This window comes from Gobius niger, assembly GCF_951799975.1.
Source record: "Gobius niger genome assembly, chromosome: 1".
In the NCBI taxonomy this organism is placed as follows: domain Eukaryota; kingdom Metazoa; phylum Chordata; class Actinopteri; order Gobiiformes; family Gobiidae; genus Gobius; species Gobius niger.
Window position 1 is genome coordinate 57,452,113 of NC_136852.1, and position 18,095 is coordinate 57,470,207.

An 18,095-nucleotide genomic window follows, 5' to 3' on the forward strand; every position below is an offset into this window, starting at 1 on the left:
ATGACATTATAAAATACATTCTCCAAGTTTGCAATAGTAGAAATCAACCATGAATATTAAAATAAGGCCGATATTGAATTTACAAGAAGCAAATTATTAACTAATCTCGTGAAGACGATTTATGCTCATTGGCTTTCAATAAACTACTCATATGCCATCGCAGACATATACATAGTACGCTAAATTGTGAGATACTGAATGTTTATCTTTTTATTTAGCCGTAACTGACACGAAATAAAAAATATTTCAAGCATGTAAATACTGCTTGTAACGCTATTAAACTTTGTCTAATCTGTACACAGTACACGTCACTTTGTCACAGCTAGCTGTCTTTAACAAACTCTGGCAGCTCCTGCACCATGCACACCTCCACACTTCCCGGGATGTCCATGCCCACTGCAGGGTGACACGGTTGGATAAAGCGCTCGCAGAAGGACCCAAGCAACTGACCACTCAGGGCATTGAAGAAGCACAGGCGGCCAGACTGGAAGTCCAAGAAGACCCCCACACGCTCAGGCACGTCAATCACAAACAAACTGGAGCGTACGCCACTGTGCACCAACTGATAACTGCCACTGTGAAGGCAACCATCATTAGATCAGCAGCCACTAGTTCAAGGTTAAATCAGAGTGTTATAGCTTACCCTGTTGATGTAGCGGTACACTGCAGACACCATGACCACTGATTTTCTCCCAGAGGACTGTCTCTAGTGGTGGAGCTGGAAGTCACTCCGAGCCTGTATTCAGTACTTCTTGAAACATCATTCTCCCAGTAATAATGTCCTCTCACAGGGAGCTGCTCTCCCAGGATTAACGGACATCTGTTAAAAAAATAAATGCATAGATGTTAAATCAGACTGTTCGAGTTGTTCAGACAGCATTAAATTGTAAGACTTACGCCTTGTCTGTCAGGTTTTCATGCGAGTCCTGTGAGTAGTGCAGGGTAGTCTGGTCCACAGACAGCTCCAGAGCAGGGTGGGCTGTAGCCTTTAGCAGGTGAAACCGTGTCCCTTCAAATATAAATGATAAAAGTATAAAAACATGATAAATGATATTAAATAATAGATATATAGATAATCTTTATTACAAACTCATGGTTCAACAGACAAAAATAGATAAAAAACTAACAATGTATTTACCTTTAGTAGAAATGAGCGCAGCTTCACTCTGCTCACTAGCTCCAGCATCATTCACAGCTTTTATGTAGAACAAATAATTCTCATTTGGCTGAAGAAGGACTTTCTGTTCAAAGTTCATAATGCCAGAGATGGTTCTAAACACACACCAAAGATGGATGTTATGTGGATCATCTATGAGGGCACATAGATTAAGCCTTCCTATGAAAGATCACCAATACCTGAGGCCTTCTCCCTCCAGCTCGTACTGCCGACAGTACTCCAGTGTGTAGGACAGTCCTGGAGTCTGCTGCACTGGGCTCCACCTCAGAATGGCTGTGTCCCATACGACAGTGCACCTTTCTGTGTCAATCACAGGCACTGATGGAGCTGTGCACAGAGAAAGATGACAATGATTGAAAAACAGTGTCCCTCAATGTTCCTGTACTGTTGTTCCCACTGACCTGTTTTAAAGATGAGTCGCTCACTGGGCAGAGAGCAGCCTGTGTAGTTGACAGCCATCACCCACACCTTGTACGTCTTGTCAGGCTCCAGTTCCTCCAAGACACAGTAACTTTCCTTCACTGTCACGCGGTATTCTTCTGATACAGCTGTTGAGAGCAGGAAGAATTATGTGAGCTGCAGCCTAAACCCCTCAGCCACCATGGAGTGCACACATATATGACTCTTTCAATCTACCTCCTTGTGGATCTTCCATACAATACACTTGAAAGCAGTCTATGATGTCCTCTGGGTTGACCTTCCAGTAAACGGTAACACTGGAACTGGTGGCGGAGCCGGACTCCTGAGCCTGGAGAGTTGGTTTCTGGGGCACTGGGCACAGAAAGGGAGCAAGTCACACTTATTTTGTTGATGTATGTTTTTGTGATGACATTTTCAAGGACAAAATGTGAAGGAACTTACCTTGGATTCCTTTACGCTGAGCTAGCTGGGAGCTGGACGTGTTGCCCTTGGCATAGTCCTCAAACACGAGCAGTCCCTGAGGACCAAGCTCGAGAGACATAGCAGAATCCAGAGCTGCTGTGAGCCTAAATGGACAAAGATATATCCTTGTATTTGCATATATTTATTCATCATTTCTTTGACCACAGAAAGCAAAAAAAAAAAACAGTTTGTGAAAAAATGATGAAACAAGATGTTAGGGTTAAAGCCACTAGATTTGTAATATATGTTTTGAAATAGAAATGTGTGTAATGAGTGTACATTATTAATAAGAATCTTTATGAAGACAGATTTAGTTTTTTTTAAGTGCATTATAGCATTATACTGTATTGTAAAAAAAAAAAATTCTAAAATGCGATATAAGGTCAGATTAATTGTGCAGCCATACACTATTACACACATTATATTGTAAAAACAACACATCATAAGCGATGCTAGATGTTAGACAAATAGCCACAACAGCCACAGTTCATTCACTGAAGGCACATACCTCGCATGAATGTCCTCAGGTGACTGTATAAAATGTAACAGGTTCTCATTAGTTGATCATCTTGTTTTCAAAAAAGGTGCAACTCAAACTCCCAGAGAGTTATACAAACCCGTGCATCGGTGTCTGCCTCTCTGGCCGTGGTCTCCAGTGTCCCTTTGGCAGAGTCGATGCTCTCCTGAAATGACACTATTTGGTCGTAGAGTTGCTCCAGCTTGGCCTTCTTCTCCTCCTCCATACTGACAGACATGCTGTTGTACTGCTCCATCACCAGGGCCATCATCTCCTCATTCTGCGCCTGCATCGCTGCCTCACTCTCCTGACACTGGTCCTACTCATCAAGTACAAAACACAATCAGGAATATGGCGATAAAAGCACAATAGCATAGTGAGGTGAGGTGTCTACAATACAGTTACCTCCACTGAGTTATAGGCCAACTCCAGCTCAGACACGAGATCCTCAATGTTTTCGGATCGTCCCTGCAATTCTGAGATCCAGTCACTCACCTTCTCCTGTGGTGAACAAAACAGGAACAACATTATATTTAAGAAATGCAAGCACTTTCCTTCTCAACATTGAAAGGTAATAATATCAGTTAATATCAGTAACACATTTTGGCTTGACTTGATAAACACATTGTATTTAATGACGTATAATGCATAACTGCAACATATCTAAACAACAAATTAGCAGAGTAATGGGAGTGCAGCGAAATGTCCTGTCACCACCAGTAAACAGATCAGATTTAAGTAGGTCATGCAACGGTCACTGATCAGCCTCATGCTCCTCTGTGGAATGGCTTCTTTAGAAACAGGTGCATCTTTCTGCAAGACCAACGACTACAATAATGCATAAGAATTAAAATAAAATAAAAAAAACAAATTCAATTATAATTAAAATCTAACTGTTACTTAATCTAAATTGGTAATCACATTCAAACAGTAAACGGTGTCTGTAAAGCAGATGCCAACTTCAGACGAGGTCACACTGAACTTTCCCAGAGGCACATTCACAACATCAATATGAGCTCGACAAAGTACACGTGACAATGTAATGAGAGGTGGAGAGAAAACATTGACAGACAAGATGAGAACTTGCAGAAAACTACTATGGGTAGAATATCAAATACAATCAATATACTGTAGCAAAGAACATGTGCAAAGTGGTGCTGCTATGATAGTGTTAGCTCAGTGTCTAATAGGAAATAAATGTTTATTTGTATTAGTATTTTTTTTTACTTTATTGTCCCTGTAGGGAAATTTATTCCCTACAGTTGACCCATTATCAACCAGTGCTTCTCTGCACAGCCCGGGAACCTATCTGCAGTTCTTGTTTAGGGTTGAAGTGATACACCTGAGTGCCCCAATGGTTTGCATAATCTCCCTGGGACCTTCTTGTAACCATGCAGCCAATCTGCTTGACATTATTATAGTAACCACTGATTATTGTAATACATTATAAGAAATATCAGCAAAATGTTATAGTGTTGCACTTATATGTTGTGATAGTATATAACTATATCATTATAAATGTGTCCATAGAAAGACATAGACAGCATTACTCAAGGTTTTACACCCATACAAAATTGTGAAGTAAAAGTAAAATAGCAAATATGCATGCACAGAAGTGTAATACTTTTATATTCTCTATAGGTGGAAGAGAGTGGGACATACTTTGAGATCCTCTGTACAGTTATTCGAGAGATCGACCCCTTTAAAACAAACACAGAATCTCATGGTGTTTGTTTGAAATGTTTTCTTTACAAACATCTCCTCTGAGCTCAAACCGACGCTTTCTGATTGTGAACATATTTTGTAGTGTTTGTGTTTATTTTTCACATAATTTTATTGTATACAAGTGTTCTAAATCATAGAATTTCAATGTTTGCAGGTTTATGAATAGGGAATGGGTTGGTGAGTTGTTTGTAGGTTGAAAATGTGATGAGTCTTATTGCCTTTTTTGCAGGTTTTTCATTTCCCCAAATTCTATACAATAAGTTATATGGCATGATTAAAGAGTTATATATACGAACTAAGCTCAATTTGTTTAAAATAAAAATATAGATTACAAATAATCTATCTTTGTATAATATCCTTATTGCTTTTGATAATTTCATTTTAATATTATTAATCTGCGACTTTTAATTTAGATCATGATCAATTGTAACTCCAAGAAATATGTTCTCATAAACTCTCATGGCATCTTGTTGAGCATTAGGTTTACCTGACTGACAATTTTTCGGTTCGAGAAAATCATAAATTTTGTTTTCTTTATATTTAAAGACAATTTATTAATATCAAACAAGACACCAGAGGGTGGAGTGAATGACCAGGGCAATGTAAAGTCTTTAAGGGTCCATATAACAAAGAATCTCTGTTTGCTATTTATTTAACTGTATGTTTATTGTGTTCTGCAGAGTTGTGATCCATTACCATGATCTCGTCATAGGCCTGGTCCACTGCGGTGACCTCATGGCCCTGATGTGGCTCCGAGCGGCTCTCCTGCTCCGACAGCAGACCTCCGCAGGTCACACAGAACCAGTCCAGCCCCACCAACTCAGCTGCCAGTCGAGCCTGGCGCTCCTCCTCTGCATCAATGGTCTCATAGTCCACCTCCATGAGCTCTGTGTCTGCAGTTTCCTCCAAAACTTCCTCTTCTGGCATTATTTCATCCTCTTTCACCATTTCTAATTTTTCCACCTCCATTTCAACTTGTGCTGATTCTGGCGTGTCTTGTTCAGTTATGATTTCATACTCCTCCATGGTTACATCAGGACTCTCTTTTCTCTCAGTTTGTGGCACATCTTCTTGCATGCACACATCCTGTATATCTTCAGTAATATCCATTTCATCGCCCTGTCCCAAAGCATTATGATCCAAGTCTGCAGTTTCGAGGTTCACGTCTCCTGCGTGTAATCCAGACAGATCTTCTAGAGGAGTAAACCTTTTCAGAGTGGAGCACACACCTGCGTCTTCCTCCATGTCGCCCTCAAGTATCGGCTCCTCAACATCATCTTTATTTTCAGTAGTTTCCTCGTCTAAATCCGTGCAGGCAGTCTCTGTATGTTTGTCCAGATCTTGCTTTGGTTCCTCTGGTTCAATTTCAGCCTGGTGTAATTCTTTGTCTTCATGTTTAGTTACAATCTCATAGTCAAACTCCTCTGTCTCTACTTCCTTGGGGGAAATGGACAAATCCTGCGGTGTAGTTTCAGTGACAATAGAAGGTGTCGTCTCTTCATTCAAATCTACATTTTGAATCTCCTCTGAAGCAGGTTTCAAAAGAGCTTCATCCGGTACAACTTCATCTGCAAGTACAATTTCTGTTTCTGGCTCCATCTCATCTATGGTATGCTCAACTTCATGGCACTCTTCAATATTAATCATTGTTAAATCTTCTCTCTCTTCAGCATCCTCATCTTTTTCTTCAAGTTGAGGCTCCGTTTGCACGATCACTTCTGGAGCAGAAACGGGGATTTCCTCTGAGATAATGAAAATAGGTTCTCCCACATCTGTCTCTTCGACTGGTGTTTCATCTTCCTTTATGATAACTTTTTCTTGTGCCTTTAATTCTGTTTCAACTTCTGTTATGGGTTTACTATGTGGTTCTGAAGACACTATTTCTGTGTGTTCCAAAAATTGAACCTCTACTGCCTGACTCTCCTCCACTTTCGAAGGGACATCTATCGTTGTAATAACTTCAGCTTTTTCTTCTACCTCTAACATCGTTTCACTTTCTGTTACTGGTATACTACTGGGTTCTAAAGACATAATTTCAGTGTTTTCCAAATCCCTTTGCACAACTTCTTGAACATCTTCCACTGGCAAAGGCGCGTCTTCCTTTGTAATAATTTCTGCATTTTCTGCCATGTCAGACACATTCGTTATTTCTAAATTTGGCTGCATCATCGTCTCCGCTACAGCTTCCAGTGGAGCCTCTTCATGTTCTGCGAGACTCTTATCTGGTTGTGGACTGATCTCAATGTCCATCTCAACAGCTTGTCCTTTGGGAACGAGGAGTATGAGCTCACCCCCAACACTGACCATCTCCTTAGCCACACTGGCCTCAATCTCTGGAGCGGCTAATTGCACTTCCTGTTTTGGTTCAGCAATGTTTACTGGCTTCTCCACAAAATCCATCTCAGCCTGTTGCTCTATCCCGACTTCAGCTGACTGACCCAAATCCTCACATGTTGTTTCCTTTGCCATCTCAACATTTTCTTCTTTCAGATCGATGTTTACTTGTGTTTGAGTATCCGTTTCACTTTGTTCAATAACCTCCACATGTGCGTGTACCGGGGGCTCGCAGTCAGTGACTTCTAAAGGTGCAACACTCTGCGCCTGTTTGGGAATCTCTAGCTCTGCGGCTACAGTTACAGTATCCACTGTGGTCTCAGAGGCTCGAGTTTCTTCTTCTCCTTGAATGACCGTCTCAGGAATTTGGGGAGCCAGTGCAGTATCTGTGCAAACATCAATAACATCATCTGTCATTTCCACTTTGTCAGTTGGAAGGCTGATTTCAGTAGCACTTTGCTCAATAGTCGTTTCTTGCGTTTGGATTTCAGCTATTTCTGCTTCATGCACAACTTCAGCACTTTCTGTCAATCCACTTTGGTGTTTTAGAGTCTCAATTGGTATTTCCTCAAACACCTTTTCTGTACTTTCTTCATTCTCGTTACTAACTTGCACTTTATTTCCCACAGATATTCCTGATTCTTGTTCAGTTTCAACTTGAACCTCTTTTTTCTCCGTCTTCTTTGCGTCTTCTTCTTTAGCGACTCGTATCAAGCACCCACTGATATCAAACTCATTCTGTGGCCACATCATCCTCCCTCCCTTGTGGTCATCCACGGGCTCAGATGGGACCTCCACTGTTGGCATCTCATCCTTCAAAGTAAACTTCTCCAGGTATCCACACTCCGCTTCCTCACAATCGTCTGTCAAGCACCTCTTGTAGGATTTCTCAGACGTGACGCTCTCTGCTTCAGAATACTCCTCATCGCTCCTCGTTCTCTCCCCAACAGCATCCTCGTAAAGGTCAGAATACATGAAAGACATGGCAGTGGGCTCATCCAGCAGAATCTGGTCGATAATCTTCGGTGGGCCAGAGGAGATATAAATTGGAGTTAGGACAGTCTCTTCACTTTCAAATAAAACAGAGCCGCTTTCTTTGATTGAGCTTTGGCGTCGCATCCTCCCACCTTTGGCTTCTTCATCATCCCGCGGCACCAAATCTGCAGGAGGTCCCTCTCCGTAAAACACTTCATCCAGGTGCTCGCCCACAATATCCACATCGGACACAAAAACAAAGGATTCTTCGGAGGCGGACGGACTGATGTTTTTCCGGGTGTCTTTGGGAGTGGTTTGCTCTGGTTCTGGCGTTGGTACAGGCGTTACAGTTTCGTCTTGTTCCTCTGCTGCTTGTTCCTCAGGAGCCACAACATCCAACAGTGTAAACTTCTCAAAGTAGTCAAAGTCTCCAGGGCCCTCTGTCGGATCGGGTCTGAGGCTGAACTCTGTTGGCAGATGAGATGAAGCTTCCTTTGATTCCTGTGAAGAAAAAATTATGGAAAAGTAAGTTCTTGTTTCAACGGATAGAACTCATCACTCCAATTGCAAGCGATCAATCAGAAAGAGAACATTTACATCCAGTGGTGATGAGCTACCAAGGGCTGGGTACTGTTAAACGATACCAGTATGGTATAGAAAATGTTTTAATGTAGTACTGGGATAAAAAAAAAGTAAAAGTAAGGAAAGCAGGTCCCAAAAAAAATATGACATCCTTAGAGACCAACTTTTGATGCCTGTAAGGTCCAAGGACAGTGTTATGAGAAGTGACTTGTTTTTCAGCTCAAATAAATGATAAACATTCAAAAGAAATTGTATTTTATAGAATAAGTTACAAAAATACAAAACATTATTGTTCTCATTTCTGGTTTTAGATAACAAATATTTTGGGTATCGAAAAACTATTGTTCAAGTATCGGTATCGTAAAGTATCGTTTAAAAAGAAAAACAGCCCTAGAATGACCTCTGTGACTCGAGCTCGCTCACAGTTTTACAATGTGCATCCTTTGTGCACCAACATTCTGTCATTAAACTTATAGACCTGTTTTCACATTCACATGCAACAGGATTACAATGCTCTGCCCAAGAGACACAAGAACATGTGCGGGGCTGGGAGGTTAATATGTCAACATTCTTCTACCATCTGGGCTAATCCCCCTGTTGTTTCAACAAAGTGACTTTATGTGTATTTGTAACAAGATCCTACCTCATTTTTTGCTTCTGCGTCTTGCAGGCTTTCATCCTCAGCTGAGGTCGACTGGTGGTTTCTGGACTTGATACTGGGAGTCTGGTCCAGATAGGACAGGTTGTCCTGAAGGTCAGTGCTCTCCTCCTCGTCCACAGTGGGCAGTTTAGAAGGTACTCTGATGTTGAGAATCTCATAACCCTCTGAAATCAGACTGAACAGCTCCTGGTCCTTGCTCTTTATTTCCTCCAGGTCTGGTTCAGTCTCAGTTTTGTCCTGTTTGATGTTAGGCTGAGAAACCTCCATCATCTCGAGTCTCTCCACTCCCAGAGCTGAGGCTGAGCGAGAACTGCCCGGTCTGCTGAATCTGTCACTGAGCCGGCGCACTCTTCGTCGCACCACTTTCTCCTCATCAAATATAATGGTGATCTTGCCCGCAGCCCCGGAGCCCTCCATGCTGCCGCCCTCGGACACAGAGCTGGTCTCGGACGCCCAGGGAGTGGAGCAGCGGCTGGAGGCCGTCTCCCACACGATCCCACTGTCCTCGCTCTGCACAGTCACCATGGAGAAGGACGGATCCACCATGAGGCACTGCAGTTTTGGCTTCACTGAATGGTCCTGGACAACCTCCCGCAAGCTGCACAAGAGGGGACTGGTAAGGCACACTGATCACTAGAAAAGCAAGGGCATGACTAAATTGTTGAGCTGCAAGTCAGGAGTTTTCTGGCACAAAAAAGGGGACAAACTAATGAATCAATGCCTCCACATACCACAGCTAGGACAGGTTAGCAAATCTTAACATGTAACAATTCAGGGTATGACACAAGTCCAATCTAGAGCCAAGCTGGATGATGAGCTAAAAATTAATGAAATGCACTCCAAGCTGTCTTTCTGCTATGAATGCAACTTGGCCAAGAGGGAATCGCTGCAAGGTGACAGCTCTGAGCGTCACTGCTGTAATATTAGAAAAACATGCCTGCCTTCTATGATACGTCCAAGATATCAGTGTCTTCTGCTATTTATGTCGTGACAAGACGATATGGAGCAGCATGATAAACGAGTAACGTCAAGTCAATGAAGTGTGACACAGACGCCACACAACTCAAAAGCATAGGGATTAGCCATAAGGCAAAAGAGCACAGAGAATCTGAATGCATTAATATACAATATGTACCTGTTTTGAAGTTCTTCAACCTCATCTTCATCGCCTTGGCTGAGGGTTTCCGATGCTTCGTATGAACAGTCCTGTAGCTCCGTCATCTCCGCGTCAAAACTTTCAGGTTCATCCATCTTGACTTTGGTCCTGCTTTGTGGTTGCTGTCAAGTGTCCGAGTGTTACGGAGTCCTCTTTTTGTTTTCAACCACTTTGAATGTAGGAGATCTGCTCCAACTGTTTGTTACATCTAAGTTGGGAGCTGTCCATCTGACTTAGGGGGGACAGGAATAGGCCGAGTGGGGAATGACAAGGGGGAGTGGGGAAGAAGCAAAGGCACAAAAGACGGTGAAGTGCCCTCACATTCAACAATTTGTTCTATGACAGAGTAAAGTGTTATTGCAAGGTTTGTGAAGTTCTATTATTTGAATCTTAATAATTTCATTGTGTGTCCAAAAACTTCCCTTTGAGACTAGGCCCCTTTAAGATGAAAACCCCCTGAGCAGAGTTAAATATAGGCTGAGGCTGAAACAGTACCCAGACCCTACAGCTGATGGTCAGGCCAGATTTTGTGTGGCATCCGTTCCCCGTCAAAGACAGTGCTGCCCAAGCTATAAAACTAATAAACCATGTCAACTCACACGACAAAAGCCAATCAGACTGCTGTTACTGCAGCAACACACACCTGTGTGGTGTGTATTAAGCATACCTCATCATTTAACAAAAATATCTGAATAATGTAATGTAATATAATTTGTAACTACTGTGCACATCAGGCAAACCGCATAGCGCAGAATATCAAGGTGACTTTGAGCCATTCAGTCACTTTGGTCAATTGAATTTCTCTGTAATTCACCTTCATTTTAGGTAACAAAGTCAAAATTAAATGTAAAAAGATTATTCATAGACACACAGTCAATTTACAGGTCTTTTTTTATTTTCTAAATTAACATGTCTTTACAAACATTTAAATTCATAACTTTTTACCTTTAGGATACAGTTCAAGTATAAAAACTAATATTCATATGAATCAATTACTGCATAAATAATTGATTTAAAATCAAAAAGACCAATCCCACTTCTGAAAAGTAAAAAAGGGTTTAAATAGCAGTACTGGCAATAAGACCACAGACTGCACCGGACAGCTTTTGCTTGAAGTTGATGTAATGTCAGATTTCTCTATAGACATTGATCAGTGTCTATACTTACATACATACTTAAATGAGGCCCATAGAGGCCATTTAAGTATTCAGTACGGACACAAAAGGCTTTGTCGTGTCTTGTACATGAACGGGAATCAGACTCAAAAAGGTTAAATGAACAAAATATCTACAAAGTCTAATAAGTATAACTCTGGCCTTGAGGTAGCGGCTGGCCGTCGAGGTCCCTGTTCTGTGTTATGGCCTCTTTATCTTCCAGTTTGCTCTTTGTGGATTATGGCTTCTAGTGGGAGCAGTGAGTTGAGGTCTTTCTTCTCACTTAGTTTCCGATAGGACTGCAAAGGCATAATCCATGAATAATTGGAAGCTATTACATGAAACTTGCTTTGAAATAAAAGGAGAAAGTAGCAGGAACACTACCTCGATGAATTTGGCTTTGATGGTCTCAAACTTGTCTTTCTCATAAACAGCTCTGGCAACATTGTGTTTTTCAAAAGGTTCTGAAACAATGACACAAGAATTGTGTCATAACTTCATCACAAATTCATCCATTTGCATCATGACCAATTCATTTATTGATTCAACTTTTTACCTTCCACACATATGAATTTGCTCCTCCATTCTGGGGAATTAATCTTTGGTAAAGTTCTGGCCTCTCGAACTGAGATTATCTGACTGTCCCATCTATGAAAACAAGATTTTTTTTTACATGTGCATTTTAGCATATAATATGAGACTGCAGCATGTTGTGAAAAAAGACCATGATCGTGAAATGTCATATTAGCACTAAGCACAGCTCAGCTGCTGCAGTCCTTCAAAAAGAAACCTGACACTGGTGAAAACATGAAGCAAATTGAGGAAGAGCGGTAGAGAGGATCAGTATAAATACAGTATTTTAATACTCAATCCAGAGTTGTCTTAGGAGGCTACCTGAAATTTGAGGAATAGTGCTCAAGGAATCCCAGAAACAGTTCTCCCAATGAGGATTTGTTTTTGGATATATAGCGAGGGACACGCTGAGAAGCATCAGGGACCATGTCGAGGTCTAATGATGGATCAAAATATGCCTAAAAATACAACTAAGGATAAGCACCAAGGCAAAAATGTTAAACACAAAGTCTCAAACTGGATCTGAAAACACATACCGGATGGTCTCTCTGTAGCGAAGGAAGAACGGGGGGTTTGACACCTGCAATGCATACACATTTAGGTTTATATATCCTAACAGTTAGAGAGAAAAAAATATCAGACACCGACTCACTTTGAAGGTAGTTCAGCGCCATCAGAGCCAAAGTGTAGCTGCTTAAAGTCCCTTTGCTGGCATCATTGATTTCGCAGTGTCGTGCCCATTTCTTGATAACAAGCATTAAGGGTCTTATCCTGATGTCAGCTGAAAAGTTTTATCAACCATCGTTATCTCTGTGCAGCAACTGAACGGTACTTTGCATATGCACTAAAAGAAAAAGGCACAGACCATGGGTGTAACTTCTCAAAAGGAATGTGTTTCTGATTCCGACCGTGTTGTTGACATTCAGATCAAACTCCAGGTTGCTTTGAGGAAGATGGTGGTAAAAGCAGCATATTAACGGATTTGTCAATGTTAATAAAAGACTACATCAAATAATCATATCCTACCTGTCTCTCTTTTTGAACCTTAGAATTGGCACTTTCGCCCTGATCAGCAAAGGTCTCTCCACGTATGCTTTAAAATAGGAATATTTGTTTTTACAAGCCAAATTCACTAAAAGCAACTGTATGTTGTGAAACAGCGCCCTCTACTGGACTGTTGTGGCCTTACAGTTGCTCATGTTCACACATACCATACTAGAATAATTATATTCAATATTGTTACTACTCACAACATTTTTTAAGTAGTCCCAATAATGTTGAGAGTGTATTGATGACCTTTTCATATTTCTTCTAAAACAAAGCATAACAATCAGTTATTTAGCATTGCACATGAGACAAACGGAAGAAATGTGTCAATACTCACCTTAAAACGTACAACCAGACAGAGATCAGCATCACTGCTACGGCAACCCAAACCACTCATTGAAGATCCTGTCAAGTACAGCCTTGCACCTGCATGAAATGAGAATGTCAGCATTGGACTCCGGCTGTGGTGTTGGAGAAGAAAATGGATGATCTCCCAAATCTGGATTATCCTGGACTTTCCATCCCGCCGGCTCCACAATATGTGGTTTGTTCGGCAACAGACTTACTGTAACGCTGCTCAACTGAGAGGCACAGGAAAATCTTTCCTGTCTTTCACCAGCAAACTACTAAACGCTGCATGTTGAAATAACTGATTAGGTCAGTGGACACGGAACAAAAAGTGATGGGAATAAAGGAATATCAAGACTGTCATCAATCAGGCACTCCCAGTATGAGCTGATCCCATCAATTAAAAACAAAAAAGAAATACCTAAACAGATACAATAACTCTTTCCTCCCTCCCTCATTTTAGTGAACGTTCACCTGAACTCAAATCACTGTCCTTGTCATCATCCAATTGTAATTTTATATGGGGCAGCCTGTGTGACCAAAACAAATTTCCCTTGGGACAAATAAAGACTGTACTGTACATCTATATCTTAGAGTGATATTTTCTCACATATGACGTATATATTTGTAAGCAGCAAATCTACTTTTCACTTTTACTTCTGTCTTTTTGTCGGTCAGAGAAAAAAGAAAAATCCTCTCAGGGATCAATAATGGAATTCAGAGTATTTTTTTTAAATATATAGTTTTACACGCATAACATATATTGCAATAAATATATAAAGAAAAGCAAGACTAAGTGAAGTTAAATTGATCTTCTTATTCACCTGGATACAAATGTTGTATGTCCTTCTGCAGCTGTGCTCTGTACGTCTCCTTTCGATACAGGTCAGGCAGTTGCTGCTGACAGGCTTCAAAGAGCTCCACCATCTGTGCACTCACCTTAATAAATATCATGAAAACAAATCATCAAATTCAATGTCCATCATGTTTTTTCTGATGAATAATGTTTAACATAATCTGGGAAGAATTTTCCCTCACAGAAATTTCTACGTTAGTTTCTCTAACTTGATTATGGCTTTTGGACACATCCAAAATATAGTTAATGTCCTTGTGTGGTTGAGTGTTGTTTACCTTGTCCTCAGCATACGACTGCAGACTGCTTGGGGTTTCAGGAGTGCTGGGAACATGACCAAGGCTGCGAGGTGATAGGTTTGGGAAATTACACACAGTAGGGCTTGAAAGAGACGTCCCAGCAATCACAAGGTGAGGAGGAAGAGGGGGTGACTCAAATGATGGAAAGACTGCATCTGAACTGAAGTTTTCGACACGCTGACGTTTTCCAAGATGGTACGGACTGTGAGTGCTGTGTTGTCTCCTAAGAAATGGCAAAGAAAAAACAACGGTACAATGACTAATTCTGACAGACAAGAGGCTAGACATCGAGTTGAAATACAAAACACACAACACACACTTATTGCCCAATCTTATAACTCCAGCAAAGCGACACAACAAATGGTTTACAAAAAAAGTTCTGTGTTGTTAGACATAAAATACAAGCTTGATATAATTTTATTTTCAGGTTTACACTTACTTACGACTATTGGTGACTGGAGGGGTAGCAGGTTGAAGTGGGATTGATGTTGGTTCCCACTGATACACTGGTAGGTTCCCTGGTCCACTATTGCTTTGAAAACGCAAAAAATAACATTCGGCCATTTTTTTAAACAAAATAATACAGGTAACGGACTTAAGTGCAGAGTTTAATAACAATTTAACAATTTAGCTGAAAGACAAGTCGGCTCACGAGTTAACTTGGGTCTGTTGAGTTTGTCGGTTGAAATAAAAACGTGAAGATGACGCAGAAGAGGAGGAAGGGGGTCGTGTAAATGAGCCATTGTAGAAGGGCAGATGCTGCTGGCCACTTGGTCCTTCACTGCTTCGAGGAAACATGCTGTGGCTTTTCACGGGACTCTTCAGCCCCGACTGCCCGATAACTATTGAAAAAATAACAAAACGAGACGTTAAAACACGATGACAAACTCACTTGTGGTAATACATGTCAATGGAGAAGGAATGTCGACTTAACACTACGGTAAATAACATCAAGCAACCAACCTATCTGCGTCCACTGGAGTTAATTTACCAATCGTAACCTTAAAACAAAACGTTCCACGATGTTGATTATTACCAATGGCACATCAAATGAACACTAACTTTGGACTTGCTTTTCATTTTGATATAGAAAGAAAAACTGGTAAGACTGGACCCTTACCGACCGCGAATCACATGTAAACAAACTCAATCTGACTTCCGGGGTAGACCACTTCCGTCTTGACGTTGTGACGCATGCACGTAATTTTTTGGATATGTTTTTTTATGCATTTATCTCATGGATCTATTTATCTATGACCCCATATGAATAACAAATTGTTATGTTTCACTCACATTATCACATACACATGAAAATAAAAAGATAAGACGTCAGAATATCATCATCAGAATATAATCGACAGCTGTCTGTGTAGGGCAGGCTCTCAGTCGTACAGGTGTTTTTTTTTTTTTTTTAATCTTAGATGAAGGTTCTTAAATCATCTTCAGAAGATGACTTAAAAACCTTCATATTATTGACAATTAGGCAACAGAGCTGCATTAAGTGAAAGTATCAGAATAATATTTTACTGAAGCAGTCTAAAAGTACCTAAAATAATCCAGTTTTGGATGTAGGCCTGCTTCATACGTAAAAGTAGAATGTCACAGACTTTTTTTATTTTCTATTTTCAAGAGTTAAATGTGGCTAGATTTTTTTTTTTCTAAGAAGAATTGTGCTGCTCAAACAACCAGGTCCAGGTCAAAATCGAAACAGGACTAAACCGGGTCTAAGCCATGTCTAACATGATCAAATGAGCCACTAGTAGCCTATTTTCTGATATTTGATCAATGTGATGTTTCTAAGCAGTACTATCTACTGCAGATTGATTCATTGATTCATTGATTGATTCATTGATTCACTGACCCTGAAAATAAATTGAAAATACGTGTATTTTCACTCCAGTAAAAATATGGAGGAAAAGTAAACATAAGTATTCATTTTAAAAGTTATATCAGGTATATGTACGTTTTACTCGCACCACCTGCATTCACTTAGGTCTGTATATCCTACATTTAGTAATGTTGTATAGCGACTGATGTGATGTTTAGTCAATAGGCCTATACTAAAACTTTCATAATTTAAGACATGGTTGATATGCCTGATGTGTCAACCTAATCCATGAACATGAACATCTTATAGCACCTTCACCTTTTAAATTTTCCAGCAAACAAACAAACAAATAAAACGCTTGGCTGCTTTCCGAATCATGTTATTCCGAATATAAACTAACTTTAGCCTTTTGTTTTCACTCAAACAAGACCAAATGGCTTCATGAACCTCGGTCATGAGTTGCCTGATTTACTGGCCCTCATCAAGAGGTTAATGCGTTTCTCATATTGACATTGCAGTGTAAAAATGTTAAATGATGCGCATATGGGTCACTATCTGTCAATAAATCAAAGGTGTGGATTAGAACTCAAATTCCACAAAAGCACAAGCAAGCAACATTTTGACACAATACTATAGGCTAATAATATAGGCTTTAAAGGAACGGGTGCCAAATGAAGTTAATGTTGCTCCTTATGCACTTGAGAAAATTTAGTACAGCCTACACCAAATTTAAAGGTCTGAAAGCTTTTTTGAGGAATGTACACGATCAACATTTGCAGAACCACAAAATACATACCATACTGTACTTGTGTATGGATATAGTAATAAAGATGATACTATGGGGCAGCGTGTGATGGCAGCAATAATCTTCGGCAATACCCAAGACATGCACACATCTCTACACAAAAAACAAATAATTTATTAAGTAGTACCAGTAACTTGTGTTTATGAATATATCTTGTTATGATAGATAGCTATATTGAAGGGCTACGATGATTCCCACTGTTTGAGTATGGTTGTGTGATTGATGATTGATAATTGCTGCAATGATACTTAAACTATAACAGAAGGAGACAAGATGCACAAATAATACTATATGAATGAGTATGGATGATACATGATATCTTTATTATTCTGTGAATTGTTGTCTTCCATGTATACATGTAAAGACATTGCCTTTAGGACATTTTATATGAACTTGTACTTAGAGTGAACCAGTTGAATAAGATTAAGAACAAATGCTGTAGCTGCTGCAATCGTTTAGTATGACACAGGGGCAATTTTAACTCTGAAATGTGCACTTCATCAGATGTGATGAGGAGACAGCGGTATATCAGTGAGATTAGCTTAACCAATAGGATTCTCAAGCTTAAAAATATGGGGGCAAAAGTAAGACGTGGGGAGGGGAAAACATATGGTCCCTAAAAGCCTCGGCCGATAACCTGAGCATGTTAATTGAGTTCAAATTAGGGCCTATTTGATCTAGCCCAGCCATTCCCAAAGTCCGGAACATCATGGCCTCCTTATCAATTTGAAAATCTCTCAAGGCCCTCTCTATTTAAAGGAATTGGTCATTATTTAATAAGAATCAGTATATATGTAAGCCAAAAACTGTCTTAAAGCTGTACGATTTAACAAATACATATAGCCTACATTTCCTTTCAAAATCCAATTTGATCAATATTCTTGCTTTATAGTAAAGCTTTGGGGGGGGGGACTTTGCAGTGCCTCTCAGGCCCCCTAGGGGGGCCCAGACCTCACTTTGGGAACCACTGATCTAGCCCATCCAAGAGGCTGACTTTACAGCAGAGTTTATTTTATGTTTATTAATAACACAAGCATCGGAGGCAGGAGCACGAAACATCAAATGTGCCCTGGTCTCCGGAGTGCGGAGTGACGTCACTGCGGAGGATGGTGCCGTGACGTCGCTAGTTCAATACCGACACCGGAGTGAAAGGAGGGGGCGCGTGCAACAGCCAGATGT

General features: G+C 40.4%; 2 protein-coding genes across 4 annotated transcripts; both read right to left on the bottom strand.

Moving 5' to 3' along the window:
* Positions 1 to 279: 279 nt before the first annotated feature.
* Positions 280 to 10,297, bottom strand: cmya5 (cardiomyopathy associated 5). The gene is made up of 14 exons (XM_079570606.1): positions 9,989 to 10,297; positions 8,836 to 9,451; positions 4,998 to 8,111; positions 2,982 to 3,077; positions 2,677 to 2,895; positions 2,568 to 2,590; positions 2,039 to 2,163; positions 1,814 to 1,948; positions 1,579 to 1,725; positions 1,357 to 1,504; positions 1,139 to 1,272; positions 898 to 1,009; positions 644 to 820; positions 280 to 575 (listed from the first exon to the last, which is right to left on the bottom strand). The coding sequence occupies exons 1-14, from the start codon at positions 10,102 to 10,104 to the stop codon at positions 323 to 325; spliced, it is 5,415 nt and encodes a 1,804-aa protein (XP_079426732.1). The 5' UTR covers positions 10,105 to 10,297; the 3' UTR covers positions 280 to 322.
* Positions 10,298 to 10,876: 579 nt separating this feature from the next.
* tent2 (terminal nucleotidyltransferase 2) lies at positions 10,877 to 15,158 on the bottom strand. Of its 3 annotated transcripts, none has more exons than XM_079558007.1 (14): positions 14,936 to 15,158; positions 14,723 to 14,815; positions 14,263 to 14,506; positions 13,956 to 14,070; positions 13,121 to 13,209; positions 12,987 to 13,044; positions 12,763 to 12,829; positions 12,602 to 12,678; positions 12,389 to 12,517; positions 12,273 to 12,316; positions 12,058 to 12,194; positions 11,720 to 11,811; positions 11,548 to 11,627; positions 10,877 to 11,462 (listed from the first exon to the last, which is right to left on the bottom strand). In XM_079558007.1, the coding sequence occupies exons 1-14, from the start codon at positions 15,079 to 15,081 to the stop codon at positions 11,376 to 11,378; spliced, it is 1,458 nt and encodes a 485-aa protein (XP_079414133.1). In that variant the 5' UTR covers positions 15,082 to 15,158; the 3' UTR covers positions 10,877 to 11,375. The 3 variants fall into 3 exon arrangements, with proteins under 3 accessions (XP_079414133.1, XP_079414134.1, XP_079414132.1); XM_079558008.1 differs by having other exon boundaries at positions 12,987 to 13,047; positions 14,908 to 15,153; XM_079558006.1 differs by having other exon boundaries at positions 10,878 to 11,462; positions 12,987 to 13,047.
* Between the last annotated feature and the right edge of the window lie 2,937 nt (positions 15,159 to 18,095).